At 52.0% G+C, this 26,645-nt stretch overlaps 1 protein-coding gene across 4 annotated transcripts in view; it reads right to left on the bottom strand.

Moving 5' to 3' along the window:
• The window catches only part of CDC42BPB (CDC42 binding protein kinase beta), a 114,384-nt gene that overhangs the window by 12,711 nt on the left and 75,028 nt on the right, over positions 1–26,645 (bottom strand). For all 4 annotated transcript variants that reach the window (XR_010939874.1, XM_067722755.1, XM_067722892.1 and 1 more), the window contains exons 9-29: positions 25,203–25,282; positions 23,139–23,305; positions 22,940–23,059; positions 21,926–22,059; positions 20,501–20,743; positions 18,515–18,625; positions 17,001–17,245; positions 16,791–16,896; positions 16,293–16,417; positions 15,732–15,837; positions 13,071–13,219; positions 12,633–12,727; positions 10,707–10,786; positions 7,038–7,127; positions 6,652–6,729; positions 4,948–5,053; positions 4,153–4,289; positions 3,442–3,581; positions 2,165–2,246; positions 760–976; positions 570–632 (exon numbers count right to left, since the gene is read on the bottom strand). Coding sequence is in view for 3 of the 4 variants with exons in the window: in XM_067722755.1 (XP_067578856.1) it covers positions 570–632; positions 760–976; positions 2,165–2,246; positions 3,442–3,581; positions 4,153–4,289; positions 4,948–5,053; positions 6,652–6,729; positions 7,038–7,127; positions 10,707–10,786; positions 12,633–12,727; positions 13,071–13,219; positions 15,732–15,837; positions 16,293–16,417; positions 16,791–16,896; positions 17,001–17,245; positions 18,515–18,625; positions 20,501–20,743; positions 21,926–22,059; positions 22,940–23,059; positions 23,139–23,305; positions 25,203–25,282 (2,674 nt within the window). In the remaining variant the exon portion in view is untranslated. The remainder of the gene's footprint in view (positions 1–569; positions 633–759; positions 977–2,164; positions 2,247–3,441; positions 3,582–4,152; positions 4,290–4,947; positions 5,054–6,651; positions 6,730–7,037; positions 7,128–10,706; positions 10,787–12,632; positions 12,728–13,070; positions 13,220–15,731; positions 15,838–16,292; positions 16,418–16,790; positions 16,897–17,000; positions 17,246–18,514; positions 18,626–20,500; positions 20,744–21,925; positions 22,060–22,939; positions 23,060–23,138; positions 23,306–25,202; positions 25,283–26,645) is intronic.

Below are 26,645 nucleotides of genomic sequence, written 5' to 3'. Positions count from 1 at the left end.
ATCAGGAAGGCACCACCACCACCTCGGGGCAACTCCCTATTCCTTGGGGGAGGCGCCCAGAGCTGGGCCCAGGGCGGTGAAGCGGGGAGACATGTGGGTACTTTTGCTCTTTCTTCTGGGAAGAATGAAAGGTCAAAATTTGAAGCAAAGGAAGGCGAGTTTTGGTAAGGCCTCAGTGCACCCAGGAATTAAGGAAGCATTTCTCCTCCTGGGAAGCTCTCCCTGCCCCGACTCCCTGCTCGGTCCTCTCCCTGAAGGGCCTAACATACACGGCAGTCAGCTCACCACCCGCCCTCGAGGCTGGTCTCTGCATTTCACTGGACCCACCGGGTGGGCCCTGCCCACAGCCTTCAGGGCTGGGGGACACGAGGCAGACAGTCACTGAGCATCTGTCTTATTTGTGGCGCATTCCTCTCCTCAGCCGCTGGCCTTTCCCTTCCTCTATAAAGCTCTCTGACACGGCGACTTACTGCTCTCACCCAGGGGATCTGTCTTAACCCTACACGCTGCCACCACTGACCCCGCGCGCGTGGCGCTAAGCAGGCGGCCTGAGCGTCCGGCTCACTCACCGTCCCGGGTCACCTCTATGACGTAGAGCCCTTCCTCGAGGCCGACGGCGATCCTGTCCCCGTCTGCGAACAACGTAAAGCGGTCAGTACCGGCGCGCGGGCCGTCTGCTTCCAAAGCGGCGGAGAAACTACCAGTTCAAATGGGCCACACCGCTGAGCCCACAGGCAGCCGGGACGCGGAGAAACGCACCCAGGATGGCGGCCGTGAGGACAGCCTTGATGAGGGGCAGCGAGCTGTCGTAGGCCTCCTGCGGGACGTGCACCACCAGGTTCCTCAGGCGGTTCTTGTGGAGGATGGCCTGCAGGCCTTCCAGGATCCCCACCCACTTCCTCTTTTCGTTCTCATTTTCCGTCAGAATGAGCAGCGAGCTGGTCTTAGAAGGTGTACCTAAGAGAGAGGCCGTCACCTTCACGACGGAAAACAAAACAGAGAAGAGCCGTAAGACAACCGGACACACCGAACCGACGCCACGCGGCCTGCAGGGGTGAGGGCGGGGGCTGCTGCCCGGAGAGCTCGCCTCTGCGGGCCGCCAGGGTCCTGGTCCAGCCACCCGCAGGCCGCGACAGCCTGGCTCTCACACAGCGCCCGCAGCCCGGCCTCGCCAGAGCTCAGGTGACTCGGCTCTGGCCAGAACTGCGGTTCACTGTTCACTCGAAAGCTGCCTTCTTGAATGCTCTGATCACAACTGAGAAACACTCTCAGAACACATCGAGGGACAACAGGATTTCAAACAAACGACTTCCCTGTGGGCGCTCCCCAAACACTTACCGGGACACGGGACAACCTTAGTTGCTATAAATCATCCTTTAGGCACACAATGACGGGAATTTTCTGTATTGTGTACAGAGACAGTTTCTGAAGAGATGTGATTTCACAGGAAGTGATCCATACACTTGGTTTTGTGGCCAAATTTCTCTGCCCTTATAAAAATTCCCAGTGGAGGGGGAGGGGGTCCACCATCTTTTAGAAGCTTCCTGATGCCACAGCATCTAACACTAGCTCAGCAGGGGACACTCCAACTCAGCCAGCAAGACCGCTGATAAGCAATGTCTACTAATTTTTCCCCGGCTTTGCTCCAGTTAATGGCCAACAAGTCCTCAGGAGGGAGGCTGAATGGTCCATTTCATCTGTAGCCAACCGTGTGTCGGCCTCCAGCATCTAGCGCACTGGACTGGAGCAGCCGGGACACAGACCGAGGAGGGAGGACGGAGCGGGAGGGCCTGACCCTGGGGAGACGGGGCTCTGCTGTGTGCAGAGCAGGTCCGTTACCCAGTACGGGGAGGGGGACGGGCGACACGGGACACATCGACAGGTGTGAAGGATCTGGAGAAACGGGAGGTCCGCTCTGGATGTGCGCGAGCCCCTTGCTACAAGACAAGGAAATGCTCACAACACTCCTTTCACTTTAACCACATGGATTTTTTCTTTTTTTTTTTGGCCGCACCACGTGGCATTCGGGATCTTAGTTCCCCAACCACGGATTGAACCCGTGCCCCCTGCAGGGGAACTGCGGAGTCTTAACCACTGGGGAAGTCCCCCTACGGACTTTTTATCATTAATGAAACGTCTCTAAAAAATCGGAAAGAAAACATACCCTGAATATACACGGAATATCTCGGCGTGAAGCGTGTATGACGTCTGAAGCCAGGACTGAGCTCACAGAGAACTCTTCATCTCTGGTAAGAAATAACACATTCAGAATATCAGAAAAGAGGCACGCACACAGGACTCTGTCCTCCACCCTTTAGGAACGGTATGAAAAAGGATACTTTCTAGAATACAAGGGAGGCTCCTCGCCTCCACCAGGATAAGAAAACGCTTATAATGACAAAGGCAACAAACAAAAGACAAGAATCTTGCATGCGTCTCAATGATTACGGATGACTGAGAATAAAACCACCTTCCTGAGTCACACTGTTCTATACTGTGCCAGACTGTTCCACAGGTACAAACATACCACCTCTTTGCTTTGGCCTGTACCTGGCTATAAACGGGAATAAAATGTGCTGAGATAACCACGGAATCACCTCCAGTTCGCTCTAAACCCTGGGCTACGGGCAGCGTTTCATCTCGGGACACCTGCCAGCGGTCTCGTCACTGCTGGGCCAGGGGCACACCTGTGTGCAGCGAGGGGTGAGCAGGGTCGCCCAGGGCCGCTCCCACATTGCAGGTGCCCAGCTGCTCACCCCTGCCCGTGGGCCCCCCGAAGACCGATGCTGGAGAACGAAGCTCCAGGCCAGGCCCTAGCCCCGGACACGTGCCATGCTGTGTGGCACTGGGGGTGGGTGACAGAGGGACGGGCACTCCACCTTGTGAGGAGAGGACGTGGCAGCAGCGACAATAGCTCCGCTCGCCAGGCTCTGAGCTAAGCACACCCTGTCTATTCACTTGCTTAATTAATCTTCCCAACAACCCTAGTACCTCACGACGTTGCTATTATGTCCATTTCAGAGTTAACCACAGAGAAGGTGGGGAGGGAAGGGTGCTGTGCCTTTTTGTATGTGGATGGCAGGAAGGCATCTGACTAGAAATGGAAGCCCTATGAGACGGTGCCACTCAGCAAACGCTGTGGCCACACGAAGACAAGGGCTCACGAGGACAGAGCACAGACCACCTCAGGCTGTCAGTGTGTCTCGGGGATCTTTTCTACTTGTTCTTGGGTACGTATTAGATGCCTATTTGGCAAATCTTTCAGGGCAAAAACATTCACAGCAGGAAAGTTTCTAGCAGGCACCTGTTTTTGGAGCTGCCCAATAACTAAGGGCGTGAAGGTAGAAATGGGGTTAAAGGCTACCAGGCAACAAACTCTCATTCTCAGACATGTAAGTCAAGTAAACCTCCTAGAACGAGGATCGACTACACCACACCGACCTGAGGTCTAGGACTTGGCTGGCCACGACGCCAGGCTGGGTGGACTTGCCCTCGGGCAGATCGTACAGAAAGAGCTTGCAGTCACAGACCACTGCGTAGGCCCGCTGCCACCCCTTCTTCACCCCGGTCGGCTTGGGGACCTGCAGATCAAAGTAACCATGTTCCTCTGGGCCGGACAACGGCAAGTGGAGGCGGCTGCTGTGCAGTGGTCGCTCCTAGCTGCTGCACGGCCAGTCCAGGCTGGGCCCAGGATGACTCGGGCAGTGCTGGGGAGGGGCTCTGCCCATGACAGAAGGTGGCGCAGGGGACAGTGCAGACAGCTCAACGAATGGGTGTGCTCACAGCAGACAGGGAGCAGCGTGGAATGCCCACAGCAGACGGGGAGCAGGTGGAATGCCCACAGCAGACGGGGAGCAGCGTGGAATGCCGGGCCGGGCACAGCACCTTCAAATGGCACTTGGCTTTGAAACCTTAAGTGCATCAGCCCAGGACGTGGGGAAGAGAGGCCCCAGCTGATGCTGAGTGTGTTTCTGGGGCGGGGGGTCCCTCAGGACCCCAGGAGGGGAGGGCTCCCAGGACCAGAGGGCTCCCAGGACCGGCATGTGGGTCGCTTCATGCAGCAAAGGGACCAATTTCCAGGGTAGCTGGGCAAGGCCGTGGGTCACCAGGCTGGGTCGCCTGCCTGGGCAGGCAGCGGGGGGAACGTCCTACCTTTACGTAGCCCTTGTAGGCTGTTCCTATGCCTCTCTGTACGTCCACACCAAGAGGCCGCTTGGACTGCTCGGGGGGTATGGGGCACACCTGGGGAGCGCTGTCCTTGCAAGACACGTGACAGGCAAATGAGCACACTGCGAAAGCACAGAACACACTGTCACACCTGCGCCCCCACAGCAGCAGTCGCCTCAGGCGTGCGTGGCGCCCCAGGAAGGAGACGGTTTTAGCGCAGTTCCTACAACGCTCAGGTGCGCTGGCATCGGGCAACGCTTCCACACGCTCACGAGCACCCGCTGGGGGGCTGGCGCCTGTGCTCGGGGGCTCTGGCCCCAGGCTCGTCACAGTTCTCACCGCGGGACCTCGGCTGGCCTCGCATGCCCGCCCAGCCCCAGCGCAGGGCAAGACCACAACACAGAGGCCTAAAATGCTAACAATGACAAACTAGCAGAAAAGAGACCAGACAGTGGTGCTTATCTCTAAATGACTTGATAGTGGAAGATCGTAAAGTTCTTTTTACTCTCTGCTTTTCCTCATCCTGCAGGAGAACGGATGTGGACGGGACGTGGATGTTACCTTTTGTAACAAACAAGGACCAACAGACACCCTGGTCACCCCAGAGCAGCGCGCTGTCCACTGCAGCATGATCTCAACTCAGAGACCTTCACCGAGCACTTGTAAAGCCAGAGAAGGAGCATGTGCCCTGGGCCCCTCACGGCTAGGCTGCCCTTGGCCTTGCCGGCCTTCACCGTGACTCCCACGCCCGGCCCCTCTTGGCCCGCAGGCCGCACTCACCCTCACAGGCGTAGCCCTGGCGGATCAGCCCCACCATCAGGGAGGTGCAGTGGCTGCACTGCGTGGGGCTAGAGAAGGACTTGATGCTGAACTGGTGCGCTTTCGGCTGCAGGAAGAAAGTCAAGGTGGTGAGACACGGGCGGTGGGGACCGGGGACATGTCTGCTTGTAACCAAGCGTTCCAACAACTGCAGCGCACCCTGGAAAAGCTGAGCCACACGCTTTCACCACGACGTGCGCGGCTCCCGGCGTGACCCCACGCATGGAGCCTGAGCCAGAAAATGAGTCCACATGTGCAGCCTTCAGTGAGGACCCTCGCCGCCCACACCAGCGACGCTGGCCGGGCTGGGGCGCCGTGGTGACTCGAGCCCCTTGCCTGCCAGAGGCTCTGGGGCTGGCCTGGGCCGTGTTTTGGAGTGGGCTGCCACCCACAGCAGCTTGTTTCTCCCGGCAAGAGTCTGGAAAGACCCAATGCTCCTTGTCGGGAGAACAGACACAGGACGCCACCGACAACGGAATGAGAAGCCCAGCCAGCGTCCATGAAGCTTAACACGGCAAATGAAAGGATTCATTTCAGGGGCACGTGAAGATGTGGAACCATTTGTAGGAAGCAAGGGAGTGACCAACACAAAATCCAGAGGGCAGTCTGATCCCTGAGTCCACGAGAATCGCAGTCCAAAAGCCAAGCCGTTAGCTGGTCTCAAACAAAATCAAGCCCCCATCTCTAGCTGGCATGGCTGTCTGTGACTGAAGCCTTAAAAAAGACCATGTCTACGTTAAAGAAAAAAGAACATCTAGTACGTAAGGCCAGACACCTGCTAAGCTTGAAACCAGGGCCCTGTCACACCTCGAAGCCATGACCTACGCTGAACCCGGGCGTACTGACAGCACAGCTCTCCAAGATACGTTTACGAACAAGACAAGTTAGGAAGCTGCACACTGAGCAGACTTCCATTCACGCGGAGGAAGCAGTGCCTCCCATAAACCACGTGGACCTCTGAGGCCCAAAGTGCAGCCAGACAAATGGGAACGAATGTGGGGAAGGGACTTAATGGACACCGAGCACAGAGTGGTTACCAGTGGACTAGGAAATGCGGTCTGGGGAGTGAAGACAGAGGGCCGGGGAGGTTAAACTCTGAAATCAGCTAATTAAAATGCACTCATGTCTCATTGGTTTAATCAAGAAAACACAGGGGGCTTCCTTGGTGGCGCAGTGGTTAAGAGTCCGCCTGCCAATGCAGGGGACACGGGTTCAAGCCCTGGTCCGGGAAGATCCCACATGCCGTGGAGCAACTAAGCCCATGCGCCACAACTACTGAGTCTGTGCTCTAGAGCCTGCGCGCCACAACTACTGAGCCCGCGTGTCACAACTACTGAAGCCCGTGCACGTAGAGCCCGTGCTCTGCAACGAGAAGCCACCACAATGAGAAGGCCGCACACTGCAAGGAAGAGTAGCCCCTGCTCGCTGCAACTAGAGAAAGCCCGCACGCAGCAATGAAGACCCGACGCAGCCAAAAATAAACTAATTAATTAAATATATTTTTTAAAAAAAGTATAGAAAACACAGGGTCCTGAAGCTTTCTGGATTACACACTACTCAGAACAAAACATTACTGTGTACGTGAAAATACTAAGTTTGTCTTATTTACACAAAAGTTGTCTAAATCTGAGAAGGCCCCCCGGGGAAGAGCAAGGTCCCTCCTACCTTTGGTCCCGCCAGAGCGAGGGTCTGTGTGGTGGGCAGCGGCACGGTGGGTGGCCTCTGAGGGGCCCGAGCCACGTCCTGGGGGACAAGCGGGGACAAGCGGGGACAGGTGAGCACTGTCCTAGCTCAGCACGCCTCTTACACAGCAGAACTGATTAATAATGAACAGTCCTGCATTTTAATTTACTAGATTGTTGAGACACCTGTCAAAGCAGCCCTCATCTGGCTGATGCTCTGACAGTAATTCTCAAACACAAGCAGGGCTTGGAGTGGCAAGCTGTGAGGCATCAGGGCAGCTTCTGTTCGAGGGCCCGTGAGGCGCGTGGATGTGGGGGCAGGGGGCAGACCGCAGGGCTCTCGGGGCGTCAACAGGGCAATACTCTCACCTCCTGCTGTTCTGTGGTTGCGGCCACAGAGACTGGTGGGGACGCCTCTGGCTTTGGAGCTTGTGTTTCTTGCTCACTAGTTGAGCTGGTCTGTGAAAACAAAGGCAGAGAAATACTGTGGGAATAAAAGAGCTTATTCTGCAGAATTTAGACTCTAACTACATGTTCTTTATTTAAAAAGTGCATTTCCTTGGGGACCTAAGGTCCCAGCACGGGTCCTTAGTCCTGGGACGTCCCGCCACGGACCCCACCTCACTCACAGCTGCCCTACCTTCTCCGAGGCCTCTGCCCCCGGCGTTCTAAGGCTGGGGTGGCGACCGCGTGGGAGGGTGGACTCTGACAAGTCACAACAATCGCCAAAGGTCTCACGCTCCAACTGCAGCCCGGACCCCCCCATCCTCCGGCCCAGCCATTTAAGGGCAGGAACAGGAGCTGCCAACCCTCTGAGGTCAGTCAGCAGTGACTTTACTGTGCACCCAGGAGCCCTGAGATCAAGCAGCCACGTGCTCCATAACCCCAACTCGGGGATCGAGAAAATGTACTAACGTCAAGAAAGGTCTATGGGGCTTCCCTGGCGGCGCAGTGGTGGAGAGTCCGCCTGCCGATGCAGGGGACACGGGCTCGTGCCCCGGTCCGGGAGGATCCCACATGCCGCGGAGCGGCTGGGCCCGTGAGCTGTGGCCGCTGAGCCTGCGCGTCCGGAGCCTGTGCTCCGCAACGGGAGAGGCCACAGCAGTGAGAGGCCCGCGTACCGCAAAAAAAAAAAAAAAAAAAAAAAAAGTCTATGGACCTGTGACCAGAAGTAGGAATTTCCCTGGAAGCTTTATGACACAGGGAAGTCATGTTCTGTTCTGATAACTCAAGATTCCCAATTTACTCCCACACTTTGAAGCTCAAGCTGCATTCTAAATCCACCTGAAAATGACTTCACATCCATGAGTGTTCCTGATTCTAACGTTTCCTCACCACCAGCAATTACGACTTACACAGATGCACATACACGGTTTACAAAGCTTCATACATGTGACACAGAAGTAGCTGGGTAGGTGCCTACGAGAGCAGTTTACAGCTTGCATTCCGAATCGAAATCCCATTGAACCAAATCAGAGAAGCACTTTCCTATGGCTGGAATTAATTAGGCTGCTGTCTGGGGAGCCAAATTCAGATGGGAAGGCAGCACATACACAACAACACATACACAGCTGTGTGCTCCAACATTTGAACTTGTAAGCAACTCACAAGGGAAAGGCTAGATCAATTAGCTACAAATGTAAGCAAGTTTCTCCCATATGTAAGGCGTGTTACATGAGTTACAGTTCCATCTTTAGATAAATGAAGGGCAAAAGAACATTAAGTAATTTAATTTTAGCCGTGTAGCAGCCCCACTAGTTTCATTTCGTTGGTTAATTAACAAAAGGATGCAAATGAAGGAGGAGGAGAGGTGCACATCCAATGCCGCTCTGCTGACGTGAGTGAGGGCGCAGGTAGCCGGCGTGGGCAGCGGCCTCCTTCTTCCCAAGAGGCTGGCAGAGAGGAGGAGACAGAGCCCTCGGGTGCGACAGACAGGAGGCACAAAACCATCATTCCCGCCCAATAAAAACTTGCGTGAAAATGTACTGATTCACTCATTGTGGCAAACATTCCTAGTATAAACAGCAAGCTTAATACGGGGAAAGCAGAGGAGAAGCTTCAATCAGACATTTCTCACGTCTGGAAACCCTCCTAGCACACTCAAGACTCTGACCAAGGATTGTTTTCTTTCCATCAGTAAGTGTCCTTCCTACTTAAATCACAGGGTAGTGAGGGACTAAAGCATGAAAATGGCAGGGGTGCTGGCTGCACAGGATGAGGTTCAGAGGTCAGAACCTCTGCCGCCACGCTGAAACCGCTCCGCTGGCCGCCCACGGAGATGCAAGGTCTGAGCCAGAAACCACCTGCCGCCTCACGGATCGCTATGCTGTCCACTAGTTTTACAGAAAAGCCACTGCTGTCCGCACCTCCCCCCATTAACAACCCCAGTCTTTGCTTCTCGGGAGTCTGTATCTGCCCCGACGACGGTGTCTGGCTGTGCAGGGCCAGGAGGAGGCACCAGGCTGAGCAGCGGCAGGTTCTGCACGTACCGCGGTTGTAAACGGTTGCATGTATTTGCCTCTTAAAAACTGAGGACTTCAGGGAAAAGGCAGCATCACAAATTTGACTAAAAAAACCCTCTTGACAGGTGAATGTAAACAGGTGTGTGCCCAGAACGGTGGGGGCAACACAGATCCGCCTGGATTTCCTAACGACTGACCTAGGCAAGGACCACGGTCGCCCGCTAACCCACGGGGACCGCTGATTGCTCCCAGGGCCCTTCCCGGGGTGGGGTCTCGTCTGACAGACACCACCTCCACCTAAGGGTCAAGAAGCTTAGCGTCCCCGGTGCTGAGCAAACTGGCCTCCACTCACGGGGAGAACGCACCATCTCCCAAGCAGAGTTCACATCAAGATGTCCAACCCACATCTAATCGAGAGGAAGAGTGGAGGCCTTCTACAAGAGAGCTGGTTTGCACACTACAAGAACATCAATGTTATAAAACACAACGTGGGGGGTGGGGGGGACAGGGGCACAGCTCCAGATTAGAGGAGACCAAAGAGACACGAGCTCTGGCTCCTGAGCTGGAGGGAAGGCAGCTGTGCGCTGCGGCATCAGTGCAAACCATCCCCGCGTGGTGACGGCACTGTGGATACGCAGGGGAACGTCTTCAACTCAGGAAAGAAACGCTGCAGTACTGAGTGTATTAGGGGTCATGATGCCTGCAACCCACACTCAAATAGCTCAGGGGAGAAAGGTCCATGTGCATGTGGAGACAGAGAGAGAGAGAGAGAAAGTGCAGCAACATGCCAGGCGAGAGATACATATGTTCACTGTACTATTCTTTCAACTTTCCTGCAGGTTTAAAATTTTCTAATAAAAAGTTAGAAAACAAAAGCAATGGCAAACACATCAGAAGTCCCATTAATGAGATTTCCTTTCACTAGCTTCCCGCTGCGGCTTGCTTTACGGGGCTGCTGGGAAGGGCCTATCCCTGCAGTTTTGCAGAGACCGTCCTGCCTCCACAGAGTGATGTGAAGAATGCGCAGCTGAAGAGGAGGGAAGCGGGATCCACTCAGACCAGCAGCCACTCCCGAAGCTGGAGGGGCTGCTCTGGGTTCCTCCTGTCCGGGGCGGGTCTCCCTGAGCAGAGGCGATGAACTCCAGCACCAGGACCGCAACAGGGGCCCGGGCCGGACTATTCTTGCAAGCCACCCACCTCCGCCCCGGCGAGGCTGCACCGTACTGAAACGGGAACATGACCGGCTCATTCTTCACCGTGAGAACTTGTGGTTTAAAAACTGCCTGCAATATTCAGCACACAGGCAGAGGCCGGTGTGGACTTCCTCCCGGAAGATGCCAAGAACTCTCTTACCCTCCACCTAACTTGAGGGGCCTCTCTGTGAACGCCTCAAACACCCTAACTGCTTCCAACTGTACACGTTTAGCCCCTGGTCAATTGCAGGATCGGCACAGCTGAGCTAAGCCGCCCGGGGCCAATGTACTGTGGGTCTGCGGCCCTGCAGGTAGTCCAATCACAGTAGCTGATTTCTAACTCTTCATCAATTCACCTGTCACTGTAAAAAACAATTACTTACTCTAAACGTCAGATCGTGCGCAAGAGGTGCAGTGTTGAAGTACTCAAAAATGGAATCCTGAAAATCTGGAAGCTTGAGTCCTGTGAGAACAAAACGAGGCCAGTCAAGGTAAAAAACTTAAGATGCAAAGACCCAGTGTCACCGAGATACCAATTCTGTCAGTTAATGATAAACCTGAGAGAGTAACGGAGGAAAACTATCCGGAAATCTCTAAAAATGGGGGGGGGGGGGAGGAGACCTACCAGATGCTAAAGCAGATTCACTGAAGCGTCTCTAACTAGAATCGGGGGGCATCGCCCATGGACAATGAGCAGGGGAGAAAATCCAGGAAGCGCCCCCGCGCCCGCGGTAATGAAATCTCAGCTATGGTAAGACCCCCATCTGAAATCAGTAGCGAGGGGAACTTTTTAATAACTGGTACTGGGCAACTAACTAGCCACAGGAAAAGGATAAAACGGGGTCCGCCCCTCAAACTGTACATCATAGTAAATTCCAGATAAGTCAGTAATCTAAATGTTAAAAGTGAGACTATGCAAGCGTCAAAGGAAGACATGGGCGAATTACTTGAGCAACTGGGGACATGGGGGTATTGCCCTGTAACTCAAAAAAGGGAAAAAACTGATAAATTTGACACACAAAAGTTAAAAAACAATAAAAATACCTTACGCTTGGCAAAACAAAAATAACAACAGCAAAAAACCATGATAAACAAGGACAAACTAGGAAAAATATTTGCAACTTCTGTCAAACAGAAGGTTCTAGTCCTCAATATATAGAAAGCTTCTAAGAAAAAGCCACAACCTGAATTATAAAAAATGGGCAGAAAACACAGATACATAAGTCACCAGAATAAGAAATACAAACAGCCCTCAAACACATGGAAAGGTGTGCAGTCTGGCTCATAATAAGAAAAAATGCAAACGTGGTGCTACTTCTCACCCCTTCAGAGTAAGATCACACTTTGCAGGCGAGGCTCTGGGGCAGGAACGCTCGCCTGCACTGTGGCGGAGACACAAATGCACAAGCGTCGGAGCAGAATCCAGCACTGCTGAGGCTAAGTGTATGCGTGCTTAACCTCTGACTGGCAATCCCACTTCTGGAAACCTAGCCCCAAAATGCACGGACAGAAACAGAAAACGCTAATATGCACACGGCTACTCACCGCAGCACTCTGTGATAGCAAGAGACCAGAATAGCCCAACACCCAGCAGGGTGCTGTGCTGTGCTGGGCGAAGGGTCCGGGACCAGCTGAGGGCTGTGGCCTCGCCTGAGCACAGAACAGAGCAGGGCAGGCCTTTGTGAAGTCATGGGGGACACAACTGTCTAATTATACAGCTACAGGTATTTGCTTTATATTTTCAAGGTGAAACAAAGGAAGAATAAACCAAAAACTGTGGCTACCTTTGGAGAAGGCATCTTTGAACAAACTCTACTTCAGAATTTGGACTTTGGAATTATGCTAAGTGCTTTCTTTATGTAACTAAAAACTATTAAACCTAAAAGAAATGAAATGTAAAATAAAACCATTTCATTAAAAAAGGTTTGTATTTAAATCATTCAGGGGCTTCCCTGGGCGGCGCAATGGTTAAGAATCCACCTGCCAATGCAGGGAACACAGGTTCGAGCCCTGGTCCGGGAAGATCCCACATGCCGTGGAGCAACTAAGCCCGTGCGCCACAACTACTGAGCCTGTGCTCTAGAGCCCGTGAGCCACAACTACTGAAGCCCACGTGCTGCAAGCCACAACTACTGAAGCCCATTGTGCTCTGCAATGAGAAGCCACCGGGACGAGAAGCCCACGCACTGCAATGAAGAGTAGCCCCCACTCTCAGCAACTAGAGAAAAGCCTGTGCACAGCAACGAAGACCCAATGCAGCCAAAAATAAATTAAAAAAAAAAAATTCAGACGCGTTGATTCTAATTTACCAGTATCTGCTCTAAACTTTTCTTCCATCTTCTTCTTCAAAATTTCCATTTCTTCTAATAATTCTCTATTCTTGGCTTCGGAATCCTTTAGTTTGCTAAAATAAAAAATAAACAGCTTTAAGTGCCCAGAGCCCATGTCATCTCTGTGCTGGCTCAGAGAGTGTCAAGATGTTAGGGGGTGGGGGGAGGGTGTTTAACCCAGGTGCCTGGGAAAGCGGCAGGGCAGGCACGACAAGTACCCCTGTTCATACACTTCAAAACTGCAAAAAAAAAAAAAAAAAAAAAAAAACTGCAGACTCTCATGCTCTCATTTTTTCCTTAAAACACTAATAAGCACAGCCCCCAAGAGGTGAAGTGCTCACACATACCCGTGCACCTAGGTCTAACTGAACACCGACTCAGTGCCCGCCCCCGGGTGGCCCAAGGCCCCGCAGGCACCTTTCAAAGGAGAGATTCATGTCCTTGACCTTCCTCAGCTCCTCCTGGACGAGCTGTTTGGCCCGGATCTCCGCCTCTAGAGCTGACTGCAGTTCCAGGCGTGCAGACATGTCCAGCTTCTGACTACGGCGAACTTTCCAAAGGGGATCCTGTAGAGATCAGTTCAAATATTAAAAATACATTCTTAAGCTATTTACTTGTTTAACAAAATTAATGCTAACAAATAAGTAATTCATCTTCTTTTAATCTTAAGCTTTTATTATATTTAAGTATCAACTCTCAGATGTTAAAGTCCATGGGATCCAATGTTAGTTTTGTGACTTTTTTCTTAGAGGTCTTCTAGAGAATAAAATTGACGGGTTTTTTTTCTCTAAGAATAAAACTGACCCTGCAGTGTGATTTCTACAGGGCTCCGCTACACTCTTCTACAAATTTAAGTTACATTCTAGGATCACAGTTACCTTATTTTTCCTACGTCTTGAAACGTTGTGCTATTTCATCATCTTAGTAACTATGTCATTACTCATCAATTATTCCTACCTATGATAAAACACTAAAATAATAACAGAAAGGAAGAATGATGTAATGACCTAGAAGGTTGAAGCCATAGTGAAATAAACCAGCTTGAGGACAGCATTCTTCCATTTTCTTATTGAGCTGCCTAATGTATCTCACCGACTTTCAAGAGCATAAGAGAAATGTGAAGAGATTATCTTGCAGACTTTTTCTTAAGGCTTTCACTGAATACGGTTAAGAATTCTTCATTTTTCCTCCATAACAAGAAAGAGGAGAAAACGGAGTGAGAGAGATGGCTCACAAGCAGAAGAGTGTACGGAGGAGCGGGCAGGGCTCCATCTAGCGGTGACAGCGGGACCGATAAGCTGAGAGAAGGCTCAGGGGACCACATCCTAGGGGAACTTTCTCAAGAATGGATAAGTGAACAGACAACACATTTCTAAGGACAATACACTTCTAAGGACATTCTCATCCAGTTAGTCCTTCAACACGAAGAACTATCCACACTGTATTTTGCAACAAGAATCTCAACGGGGGCTTCCCTGGTGGTGCAGCGGTTAAGAATCCGCCTGCCAACGCAGGGGACACGGGTTCAATCCCTGGTCCGGGAAGATCCCACATGCCGTGGAGCAACTAAGCCCGTGTGCCACAACTACTGAGCCTGCACTCTAGAGCCTGCGAGCCACAACTACTGAGCCCGCATGCCAAAACTACTGAATCCTGTGTGCCTAGAGCCCATGCTCTGCCACAAGAGAAGCCACCACACCACAACGAAGAGTAGCCTCCGCTCGCCCCAACTAGAGAAAGCCCGCGCATAGCAACGAAGACCCAACGCAGACAAAAATTAATAAATAAATTTAAAAAAAAATCTCAACAATCCCATTTTGCTAAAAGGACATATTCTTTCATCTTTTATGAGGTTTGTGCACAAACTTTATTTAATGCAGTTTATAAATGCCAGTGTACTTGTAAACATGACTGGAAGAAAAGAGAAAAACAGAAACAAAAAAATTTACTGCTCATTCTAATTGGTGTTTGTAAATGTAAAAATGAAAATGTTCTCCAATCATGGAGCAAAGAACACAGCGGTAGTTTTTCTTTCAATAAAATTATGAGCTGTCCATGTTTTCAAAAGTATTGTGTTCTGGACATTCCTGGTGGCACAGTGGTTAAGAATCCACCTGCCGATGCAGGGGACACAGGTTCGAGCCCTGGTCCGGGAAGATCCCACATGCCGTGGAGCAACTAAGCCCGTGCGTCACAACTACTGAGCCTGCGCTCTAGAGCCACAACTACTGAAGCCCGCACGCCTAGAGCCCATGCTCCACAACAAGAGAAGCCCGCGCACCACAACCAAGAGTAGCCCCTGCTCACCTCAACTAGAGAAAGGCCGCACGCAGCAACGAAGACCCAACACAGCCAAAAATAAATAAATAAATAAAAACAAAATAAAAAATGTATTGTGTTTTGGTGACGGAAGCGCAAGAAGAGTGAGAGGTCAAGGATGAGCTGGAACCTATCAGAGACGGACTCCTGAGGTTCAGCGTCTACAAGCCGCACGTGCTCCAGGCCCTGTGGGACGGGGGCCAGCAGTTCAGTCCACCCAAAAGTACTGGCCCCCCAACCTTGGTAAACATACCTTCAAACCAGGAAAACATGGAATAAAACTGTGCGTTCACTAAGTTTAATTCTAGCCAGAATCCTAATGAAGTTTTGTTCCTCTTCACCTTTATTCTGACTTTGTGAATTATTCACAAAGTAACTCACACACGTGTATTTTAACAAGGGTAAATGGTGGAGGAGAGAAGGGGGCGCGAGCTGCTGCACGGGGACCAGCACCACCAGCCCAGCGCTCAGAGTCACACAGGCTGCTGGACAGACGGACAGACCTACACACTAATAAAGCAAACCTCCTCGACGGCAGAATCCCATCCTGCTAAGTTAAGACTGCACCACAGAGCCTGCTACTCAACAGTGATTTGCTAAATGAATGAATGGTATCAAAGTAATCTGTGATCTCCTGACGCCCGACAAGATGCCAGCCACACAGAAGCCTCCCACGTCACTGAATTACCTGCACGTTCACATTTGGAGCCACCTATGATCCCCCAGCAACAGAAGTGCGCATTTCAGACCCAGACCTACCAGTGTCCTTGACCCCAGGCTGGAGCTCCTCAGCGCCTCGAGTTCTTCGGTCATCTTCGAAGCCAAGGCCTGAAGATAGCCCCGGGCATCCTTCTCGTCGCTGACCCTGGAGGGGAACAGCCATCCCGTGAGCCAGAGGTGCCCACCACCCCTCCTCAGGACACGGCGGCCCAATGCCATGTCACCCTCCAACACCCGTGACGAGCCCACACCCTGTTAGGGGAGGCCAGTCCCAGCTCGCTCTCTGGGGCTCCTGGGCCTTCGTGCAGCCATGCTTCCCAGAAGCTCTGCCTCCGTTTCAGCCAGGACATGCGGGGCGGGGGCCAGCGCGACCCACACCCTCGGGGACTTGGTGGTGCTGTTTCTCCACCTTCAGTCCAATGTCATGATCACGGGACAGAACTGCTGCCCCCAGACGGTACCGATTTGGGGGAAACAGGCGAGATCTGTACGGTTAGACCTCAGAGACACAGTGTGAGGTGTGAAGGAGGAGGTGGCAGCTGGGGAAACCACGATGGGGGCGCCAGCTGGGCCGCACCACGGGGCTCGCCGTGCACGTACCACTGAATGATTTCCGCGATCTGGGCTTCCCAGTGGGCAACCGACTCCTTCTTGGCTGCCAGATCCTGCAGGTCATCCTCCAGCTGTCTGTTCTGAGCTGTGAGTTTATCCACAAAGGAACAAAGCTGAAATTAAACAATTGTAACACACAACTCATTACTGGGCATCCTCAGCATTATGAAAACTACAAGTCCTTTTGAATTTTGAAAGTTTTCTTTAATCGTTATGAGAGTTTCCCAAACGAAGTTTCCAATGTGGACTTTCTGATCATATCAAACTTAAGTCACGTTTCAATACGAATCTTAACATCAAAGTGATTAGAGCTACTGGTTTCAGGTAATTAGCAGCTTGTAACCAAATGAAAACATCCCACTTAAAAGATCAAACATATTATTACTTCACTTAAAAATTAAAATACTTAAAACACCAAACTTCTAAGACTCAAGAACGAAAAAATTACAGCATCCACAAAGTGACGGTTCAGATCCTTTAAATCACCTTTTCGTTTTCTGCAGTTAATTTCTTGTTTTCCTCAAGCAGCATCGCCCTTTCTCGTTCGTACTTGTCTTTGACTGTGCCCACGGCCTCCTCCATCTCACTGTGCCTGAGAAGGCAGGAGAGATTTTAGGGGTTCCTGACTTTGCCAACGCTTCTCCCCGGGCCCGGCGCAGCCCGAGGCCTCTGCGCCGCGGGGCTGTGCGGACTCACCGCTCACGTTTGGACTTCTCTAACTTGTCCTTCAGCACCAGGACCTCCTTCTGCAGGGCCAGCTGCTGGCTTTCAGAGTCGTGCACCTCTTTCTTCACATTCTTCACCTCCAGCACGTGGGAGGCCTCGCGTCTCACCAATTCCTCTTCATAAAACAGGACTTTCTTCTCAAGCTCAGATTTTATCTTGGAAATCTCCTGCTGATGTTCTAAGGCAGCACCTGGCCCACGGCCTCCTTGCTTCATCTGAAGATAAAGGTTGGAATAAATTACAAATCTCTGCGCCCTCCTCGAGGCTCAGGCATCACCCCGACCACGGCAGACACTTGCAAGCGCTTCTTCCTCTGCCCTGCCAACAGACACCGGTCCTTCTAACAGCTGCAGGGCAGGCTTTGGTGGGGGCGGGTGTGTGTGTGTGTGTCTGCCCTGGGAGGGGTGAGCCCAGATCTGCCTGAGACCCAGAGGCTCCGTCTCACACTCTGATACGAATGGTTCTCAAGGTCTCCTCACGCTGTCCGTTCATTCACGCAACAATATTCTCTGGAGGGCTGACCGTGTGCCAGGCACCCTCCTGCTAACAGGGTCACACGGGGTGGTGACGTGGGAAGTGAGCCATCAGGCTAGGAAGGTCTTCATCACGGGGGAGGCGGGGGCTCAGCCAGGGCAGAGGCACTGAGTGAGGGGAGTAGGGGGACAAGCTGCAAGTGTCTGAAGAACAGGAGGAATCAGGGGGCACGAGGGAGGAGGTCAGGGTTATTCGAGCGCTGCGGGAAGCCATCAGAGGGCATTAACGACGTGACGAGCTTTGACTTTGGTGTAACGAGCTGCTGTGTGGAGAGCAGACTGCAGAGGGCACAGAAAGGGACGGGGAGACGCAGTCACAGGCCGCCGAGTCCGGGCAAAAGGTGTTGCCCGTGGAAGCAAATACGACGGGGAGAAGCTGACACCTCGGGGATGTGTACTGGGGGGACGGGCCAGGTGTGAGGGCGAGAGAAGACCCATCGTCTGCATTTCACAGAGGAAACCCAGGCTCAGAAAGTGGAGTCCCGGATCTGAAGTCTCGCCAAGCCCATGAGGAGCCACTACAGCCCTCCCCCGCTCCCCCGCCCCTCCCCAGCCACCCCACTGCCCTCTGGCCCTGGACAAGGGCCCCAGGCCATCAGCCCGGCTCTTCCACTGCCAGCAGCAGGACATGGGCTGTAAGCTTTTACAGAAACTGACTCCACCGAATTTAGAAACCCAGACACAGAGAAAGCATGAGGCGTCAGTTTGCTAGGGCTGGCTCTAGACTGCCGGAAACATTTACACAAGGAAAGAAACGAAGGAACCCGGTTTTTAAAGGTGAGAAGCTCCCATAAGCTTTACATCGCGTTCCCGGCCCCCCGCCGCCCCCGCCCCACGCCAGGTCTTGTTGGAGCCCTGACAAGCGCATCGTTTAAGGTGACTCCCGCCCGGCAGCCGCTAAGGATAAGAGTCTGCTCTCTCAGTAAGAATAAAGACCTAACCGAGCACTACCTTGAGGGCTTCAAGCTCACTTTCTATTTGCTTGGAGAAGTTCTCGCTGTGCTCACGCAGCTTGCGCTCCTTGGAGGCCTCAGCCACGGCGTCCTCGAGCTGAGCTTCCAGCTAAGGAAGGAGAACAGCACTTTTTATCAACACAAACCAGCTGCACTGCGGCAGCTAGACCTTTACCCAGAAGGAACTCTAAGCGAACGAAACCTTGTAACTCTTCGCTCTTCATCAGATTTTGATCATAAAGTAAAGGCTGAGAAATACACTTCAGGACTTAACTGGAATGGCTGGTTAGTAATAAAACAAGTTTAAATTCTAATTTAAATTGATACTTTGAAACTATATTTCAAGAAAAGATACCAGTTTGTGAAAACAAATACTCCAATACCTGTAGGATACAGGTTCGGGGTTTTTTGTTTGTTTGTTTGTTTTTTAATTTTACTTATTTATTTTTGGCTGTGTTGGGTCTTCGTTGCTGCCCGCGGGCTTTCTTTAGTTGTGGTGAGCAGGGGCTACTCTTTGTTGCAGTGCGTGGGCTTCTCATTGCGGTGGCTTCTGTTGTTGTGGAACACGGGCTCTAGGCGTGCGGGTTTCAGTAGTTGTGGCTTGCGGGCTCAGCAGTTGCGGCTCGCGGACTCCAGAGCACAGGCTCAGTAGTTGTGGCGCACGGGCTTATTTGCTCCGCGGCATGTGGGATCTTCCCAGGCCAGGGCTTGAACCTGTGTCCCCTGCATTGGCAGGCGGATTCCTAACCACTGCGCCACCAGGGAAGTCCCAGATTCATTTTTTTTTAATGGAAGACTTGAAACATACACAAAAGTAGATAGTGTGGTATAATGAAGCCCATGTGCCATGACCCGACATCAAGAGGTAGCACCCTGGGCCTGCTTCAGCTGCATGGCTACTCCCCAATCATTTTAAAGCAAACCCCAGACACAGTATCATTTCACCCAGAACTGGAATGGTCATGCTTAATTAGGGGTTCACTACAAAGAGTTACAGTTGGCTAGAACTACAAATGTACTGGGGTTGCAAAATCAACTGTCTAAGAAGAAAACAAACAGGCATTCTGAGGCCGAAGGACAAAGAGCCCTGGACATGAAGGAACAGGAGCACATGCTCTGCGCCTCCCACTCAGTTTACCGAGTAAACCCAACAGAATGTTAAAGGAAGGGTTGTGGCCAACGTGTTGCCTGTTGGTAACAGAACGTTTGAAATCATCTCGGGCAGCAGTTCAAGGGGGGTCCTGAGGCCCTTTTAGGTCTGCAAGGCCCTTCCCCTTCTAAGTCCCTACCTTAGGAGCTGGGCTTTCTTCATGTACATTATACAAAAAAGCGTATTGCTCCAGACAATGGAGAAACAGATATAAGAACCCGGGTGTTTTCTATTAAGTCAGACATTAAAGAAAGGCATAAGCATGTTAAAAATGCCACACTTCTCACTATATTTTAAAAAACTGGTCACTTTTCATAAAAATGTTATTTATGTTAACATGTAATGAATCTGTTGTTATACTGAACATTTTTTCAGTTTTAATTTCTAACGTGGTAAACACTAAGACCTATAACCACACAAACAAAAGCCCTTTGGGGCCCTCAGTGATTTCTGAGTGTCAAGGATTCCAAAGCCAGTCTCAGGACCGCTGCTCTGGGGCAGCGGCATTGCGCACCTAGAAGCCTTCGTGTCTCCTGAAGCCATGCTGCGTCACATCATGACGTGTTTCTATGGTATGTCTTGTTCGTGAATACCCTCTATTGGGCTTTACAATTTTAGTACTACAGGAACTTCTTTTAATAACTTCACAAATAGGGAACAAGGGCTGAGAGCTACAAAACAGATGCTTAGCAAAGCGGCTACTTGGCTTCACGTGAAATTTAAGATCCATTGTATCTTCAAGTGATTTACGTGACGCAGCCTAAGCTCCCAAAGCTGTTTTACTGGGATCACCCAGGCGCCCCACCAGCGTCCCCTGAAGCCCCGAGAAGCTACCTCCTTCCTGCTCTTGTCGGCCCTGCGGGCCTCCTGCCTCAGCGCGTCCATCTTCTGCACGGCCGCCTCCACCTCCTCCTCCCGGTCCCGCAGCTGCCGGGACACCTTCTGCTTCTGGGACCGGAGCTCGGCCATGCGCTCGTTGAGCTCTGAGAACTCCTGCAGGGCCAGCTTCCGCTGCTGGTGGGCGTCTTTCAGTTCCCGGGCCTGGGACTTCAACCGCTCGGAAGCCTCAATCAATTGCTGAACACAAAAGAGTTAAATTACAGATGGTTTACGTTTGCCTAACGAGGACTGGACTGGAAGGCGGGAAGCGCTGTCTTCCACAGTATTAAGGGGTTAAAGTGACAGCAGATCTGGTTACAGGCTGTAGCCACAGCCCCGAGAACTGACCTTCCTGGAAAAAGCCCTTTGTTTGTCCCAGCGCAGCCTGAAGAAGCCCACCTGAGACCAGTGAGACCCTCCTATGATGTGAGCAGCTTGCTCACAGAGGCAAGTCTGGCCCAGGAATTTCGACCTCTCCCCTGTGTCATCCACGCAATCACCAAGCGCGAATCTGGTCGCCAATCTGCTTACTTAAACCCAGCAGATCAGACAAGAGCACATTATATACAGAAGTGCTTAAGATTTCAATCAAAGTAAAGAACCGTATAAAAACGATCTGCTCCCTGCAGCCGATCCCTTGACAACTGGGCTGCTCGGTCACCGTGGCACCTGCTGGCCTGCGGCTGGAAGCAGCAGGATCTGAGCAGGCTGGAGGGCAGCTCCCGCCACAGGGAAGAGAGGCCCCTGTGGACCCGCCCACTGCAAGTTTCTCCAGCCCACCTGCGCCTCTGAGACGAAGCCCTGCAGGTGGTACGATACCACGGGGAACGGAAATCCTGCTCGATTCAGAAAACAGACCCCAACCACAGGGTCAACAACCGAGTGTACCTTAGGAAACATGGTCCTCACCGGTGTGAACATACTGCTGTCTGGACACAGCTGGAAGTGTCTCACTGAAAATCAATGTCATAAAGGAGCTATGGCCTCTTTTGCAAAGCCTTGCCAGAGCTGCAGTCCGGGCAGGAAGGACAGGGACTCTGGCTCGGGTGAGGACACGCGCCCTACGCCAGCTGGGTCAGCGCAGGGAAAGCCCTCAGCCCTCACACGGGGATGCTGCCCGCTCAGCAGGCCCGTGTCCGAGGTTAAAGACGACGACCGGGAAGTGCGCCCGTGGAGCCACGGCGCTGAAGAGCACCCGCGACCACGACTGGCCCCACGGTAACCGGGCGCCAGTTGGGCTCCGTGTGAGCCTCGGCAGCAGGGGCCAGGATCTGCACGCAGGCGAGGGGCCTGGACATCCTCGAACACGCACACGGACTCAACCTCACACTCTGCAAGATCACGTAAGCCTCTCTCACGCAAACGAGGCCTCTTGACTACCTTGTGGAAATCCTCCTTTTCCTGCCGCACCAGGCGGTACTGCTTCTCCAGGCCTTTCAGTCGATGCGTGGAATCCTCGTGCTCCTGGCGAAGAGTCACCGTGTCCTCAAGCTGTCGCTCGAGCCTATTTGAATCTGAGCAAAAGAGAAAAGAAAGCGTATTCCCTTACATGCAAAACTCTGTGATCTGACCTACTGACAGGGAATTATTTAATAATCCCAAATGCCCTCGAGGCTTTTTTGACATTCTCTCTCAGGCACGCACATGGCCGCCTGCACACCTGAGCAGACCCAGCAGACTTGGCTCTGCCCCTCTGTCTACGCACCCTTCCCCGGGACCGTGAGCCCCAGGGCGGCATGCGCCTCTCTGTCTCGCCCTTGCTCCCTGTGTGCGCCAGCACAGTGCAGCCGAGTGGTGCAGGAGGGTTTTAGTAAGTAATGGACTCAATGGAAGCCCTTTTCTGGATCAGGATAGTGGGTCCCAGATAGGAAACAGACAGAAGGCAATTGACTCGGGTTTGATTTGAGATGAGAGTCAAGTGCAGCAGCAACCATGTGTCAGGTAAACGGTTAAGACTTAAAGGTGACTTGAGTCTTCAGGAAGCTCTGATAACCTAGGAACCACAAAACACACACTCTCGTGACAATAGAACCAGCATCTAAAACACTGGAAAGTGAGTACAGCCACTGAGGGAAGCTTCAGAAAGGAAAGTTACGGCAATTCTGTCTTAGAGTGACAAAGAGGAGAATTAAGAGAGAGAAATGCAAAATATTCTGAGAGTTTATGCATAAAATATTAAGAACTGATTCTAGCTGTAACTATAACATTATAGTATTAGAGTTAAGCAAGTTGGAGAAATGATTTTAAATAAGCTGGCAAAACACCAGAACTCTTTGCTAAAGTTTAACCTTTTTCCCCTGCTTTTCCATCCAATGAAAAGGACTCTGAAAATTTTCTTGGCAGAGACGAATGCCCAAGAACAGAGACTAAGCAGTTTGACTTTAGAACACTTACCTGCTATTTTGTTCTTCAAACGTTCGATTTCTTCGTTCAGCTTTTTGATCTCTTTATCCCGGGCTGAACTGCCCAGGGCCCGGGCCGAGCCGTGGAGGGACTGGACAGTCTGGGTGGACTCTGGGGAAGAGACACACATGAGTGCAGGCCCACGGCAGCGGCAAGCAGACCCCACTGCAGAGGCCCCGCTGCCACTCACCCTGCAGCTTCCTGCTCAGCTCCAGCCTCTCCTGTTCCAGCCTCCGGATCCTCCTCTCATAGGCTTCAACCTGCAGGCTGTTCTCCAAATCCCGCTGCACACCCTCGTCTTTGGTTAACGTACTGGACTGCATTATGCTCTTCAGAGAGCCCCGGTCAGAAAAACAGCTGCAAATAAAGCAACAGGGTTTTCTGATCTACTGAGAATTTACAGTGATTCCATTAGCATTTAAAAACTTCCTGGGGTAAAAGATAAGCCTTTTTAAATTGGCAAACAAAAACACTTGTGAAAAGACTTTATTGTTTATGGAGCCAAAATTAGACAAGAGTCTTCCTTCCTGCAAATGACTGGGTGACAACGGGCAGCGAAGAGGGACGCCCTCAGAGCTGGTCAGAGACATTGCCTCTGCAGGGGAGGGGACGTTAATTTCTTTCTTTCTTGTTGAAGTACTGTTGATTTACAATGCTGTGTTAGTACAGAGCATAACTTCTAAATCATCGCGTCCACTCAACCAGACACTGAAAAGAGAAGGCCTTCTGCACGAGGAGCTGGGCTGGTGGGGCCTGGCTGGGCTCAGGCAGAGGCTTCCCAGGACGCTCACCCTGGAGCCTGCAGCGAAGTGAGTCGGCGAGGGCACGCTGGCTCCACGCTGACTGGAGACGGTTCCTTCAACCCTCCGGGGCTCATCTTCCCCCGAAGACTGAACACCCTGTAAGGTTCCTTCAATTCCAGCACTCTCACCAGCACAGATAAGCTCCTCACCAACGACCAGCCGACTCACAACACACAGACTAAGGCCGAGGATGGTTCTCTCCATCAGAGCTTAACTCGGGGACAGGTTACTTAGTTCCTCTTGCATTTAACGTGACAGTGACGTCAGGGACGTCTCTGAGTCCTACAATGCATGCAGCGAGGCACCCACCGTGCACGCACAAGCACACACACACTCACAGGAGGGGCTGGCTGGTGTTTCTCAAAGGTGGCCCGAGGGTGCTGTGCCGGCTGGCACTGCCGGGGTCCGGGGTCCGTTCCAGGAGGAGGTCCCTGGACCCAACCCAACACACCTGAGCCTCGGTCGCGGGGACGGGGCTGGGATCCACAGGTGTGATAAGCACCCAGTGAACCGAATGCAGTGGAAGGTCTAGCACCTCTGCAGAGGGGCTAATAAATCAACATGCCCAGCACGCCCTGGAACGCCTCCTTCTTGGCTGGAAGGCATGTACCGTAACTTTGGCCTACGTGCTGTTTAACTCCGGCATCCACACCTAAAGAGAGTTTCTACAAGCTTGAGCACAAGTAACCCTCTTCTGCAAGGAATCTGTATCACTTCAGGCACCGTGGCAGCTCCATTTGTTTTATTTTACCCGCCTTTCTTCCTAACCCCTCTCTTCTTGGCCCAGTTTCCTTTTAAAAGCAAGTTAGAGCGTCTCCGGCAACGCAAGTCTGCCAGAGGCCCATTCGAGACAGAGGCCGACGCAGACAAACACCAGCCGGGGCTCCCGGGGCTGGAGCCACACGTGGGGCTCGTTCTCTCAGCTCTGGCGGGGACTGTGCTGCAGCCCCACCCATGGGAGCGACGGGGCCGTGGCTAAGAGCCCTGCAAAAGCGAGTGGGAACCCTGATGAAGATGGCGCTCAGCCGGGCGTGAATGGACACCGTGCCACTAACTGCAGCCACTGATGTCCCATCGGCACAAATCCTGCCAGTGCCGATGGCCTACAGAGATCAGGCGCCAGCAAACCATGGCCCGAGGGCCAAATCCTCTCGAGCCTGCTTTTGTACCTCCCATAAGTTCAAAATAGTTTTTACGTTTTTAATGGGTTGTTAAAAAAGAAAAGTATACAACAGAGATCTCAAAGCCTAAAGTATGTGCTACCAGGCCCTTTATGGAGAAAGTCTGCCGACCCCGCTATACGTGGCATCACGTGCAGCACCAGGTGTGCACTTTTAAAGGACAAAGCCATCTGGCGCTCCCGTAAGCACAGCCCTCTCAGCACTCGGACTGCTCACCCCCCCGGGGGGGAAGGCTCCTGCTCTGCAGCTGAGCGATAAATGCTGACATACCTTTCCGTGGTGAATGTAAAACCGATGAATGGCAAATGTAATCCAGAAAAGCCCGTATGAGAACCAGGAGGTAATATTTCCTGCGCAAGAACACACACAACATAAACGAAATTATGTTCAAACAAATGGCAAACAAGGGAGAAAAAGTATTACCCCAGGATGAACTCAAGAGTGCAGTGGGGAGAACGGAGGGCGCTTCTGGAATGTTGCCTCCATGGTGCCACCTGCATGGGGCCGGGTACCGGCAGGTCCACTTCCCGCTCCTGGCAGGGGCCAAAGCGTGACGCAGTTAAGGGGATAAACCCACTGCTTCTGATGATCATAATGGCACGGGTCCAACTTGGATCAGGCTGCTGACTGTGAACCTTCTAAAGCGGCAGGATCCCCACTCACCGTGAGCCTGGGCAGGGAGGAGTGGGGGACCCGGGGCAGGGGCTTGGGCTCTGGGTTCTTGGCCTGAAACAGAGGCCAAGGTAAGAGGCAGGGTTTGGAACCCAAAGGTGGACTATTTTAGACAGGTTTACTACAACTCTATTTTTCAATATGCGGGTCCTTCTCTATTAAAAATAAAAGCAAAGTTATTTATCTGGAGAATTGCAGTGTGGAAACAGTTTCTCTGAAGTCCAGGAAAAATCCTTTCAACAATGATAATACTTTTCTCACATCATCTAAACGTCAGCTCTTATTTTACTAAGAAAAAGTCTGTAGGGAATAATCAAGATTTTTCTTTTACTTGGTTGAAACCTCAGTTTCTCTATCCCCAAACAAAGACACACGTATAGACTAATAAGGCTGAGTTTGATGACGCCAAAATAGTTTTACAGCACATGAGCAAAACTCTCTGGGGGCCAAAGGTATACTGACAAGTGCATCAGAGGCCCTGACAGAAAAGGTCAGACACCAGAGGGTCCCAGGGCCACATCCCAACTTGAAAAACCCACGACCTGAAACATCAGCAACTCAAAATCGGCCCATCACCACTGTCACTCCTGACTTCCTGAGGCATAAGGAAACATTCACGCACACGCTGAACACACGTGATGGCAGGAAGTCTGGACGTCCTCACGCACAGGGTCAGTAAGAAGGACCAGAAACCCTGAGGCCCATGTACTACCTGTGGGGCCGCAGGCGGGCTCCTGGCAGTGGTGACAACGGAAGTGACGTTCTAATGTGATAACGTACCTGACGCTGTTTCGCAAAGGTACAAAGCCATGAAGATAAAAGTAATTCTGATGAATTCTAAAACAAAACAGCTATTTAATAACTCCATTTTACTCAAATTGAGTAACCCATCATTTTAAAAACAGGATGTTAAGGACCAAGCCATAGGCTGGGATAAAAGGTACATTTTCTTGAGACAACTGCCAAAACTTCTGGAGCCCAGCACAGTTCTAAGATTCGCCACCTCCAAGGCGAGCGACCCTGTGCGCTGCAGACCCCCTG

Source organism: Pseudorca crassidens, chromosome 1 (genome assembly GCF_039906515.1).
Source record: "Pseudorca crassidens isolate mPseCra1 chromosome 1, mPseCra1.hap1, whole genome shotgun sequence".
NCBI classification, from domain to species: Eukaryota; Metazoa; Chordata; class Mammalia; order Artiodactyla; family Delphinidae; genus Pseudorca; species Pseudorca crassidens.
This window is presented reverse-complemented; position numbering and strand designations above follow the sequence as displayed.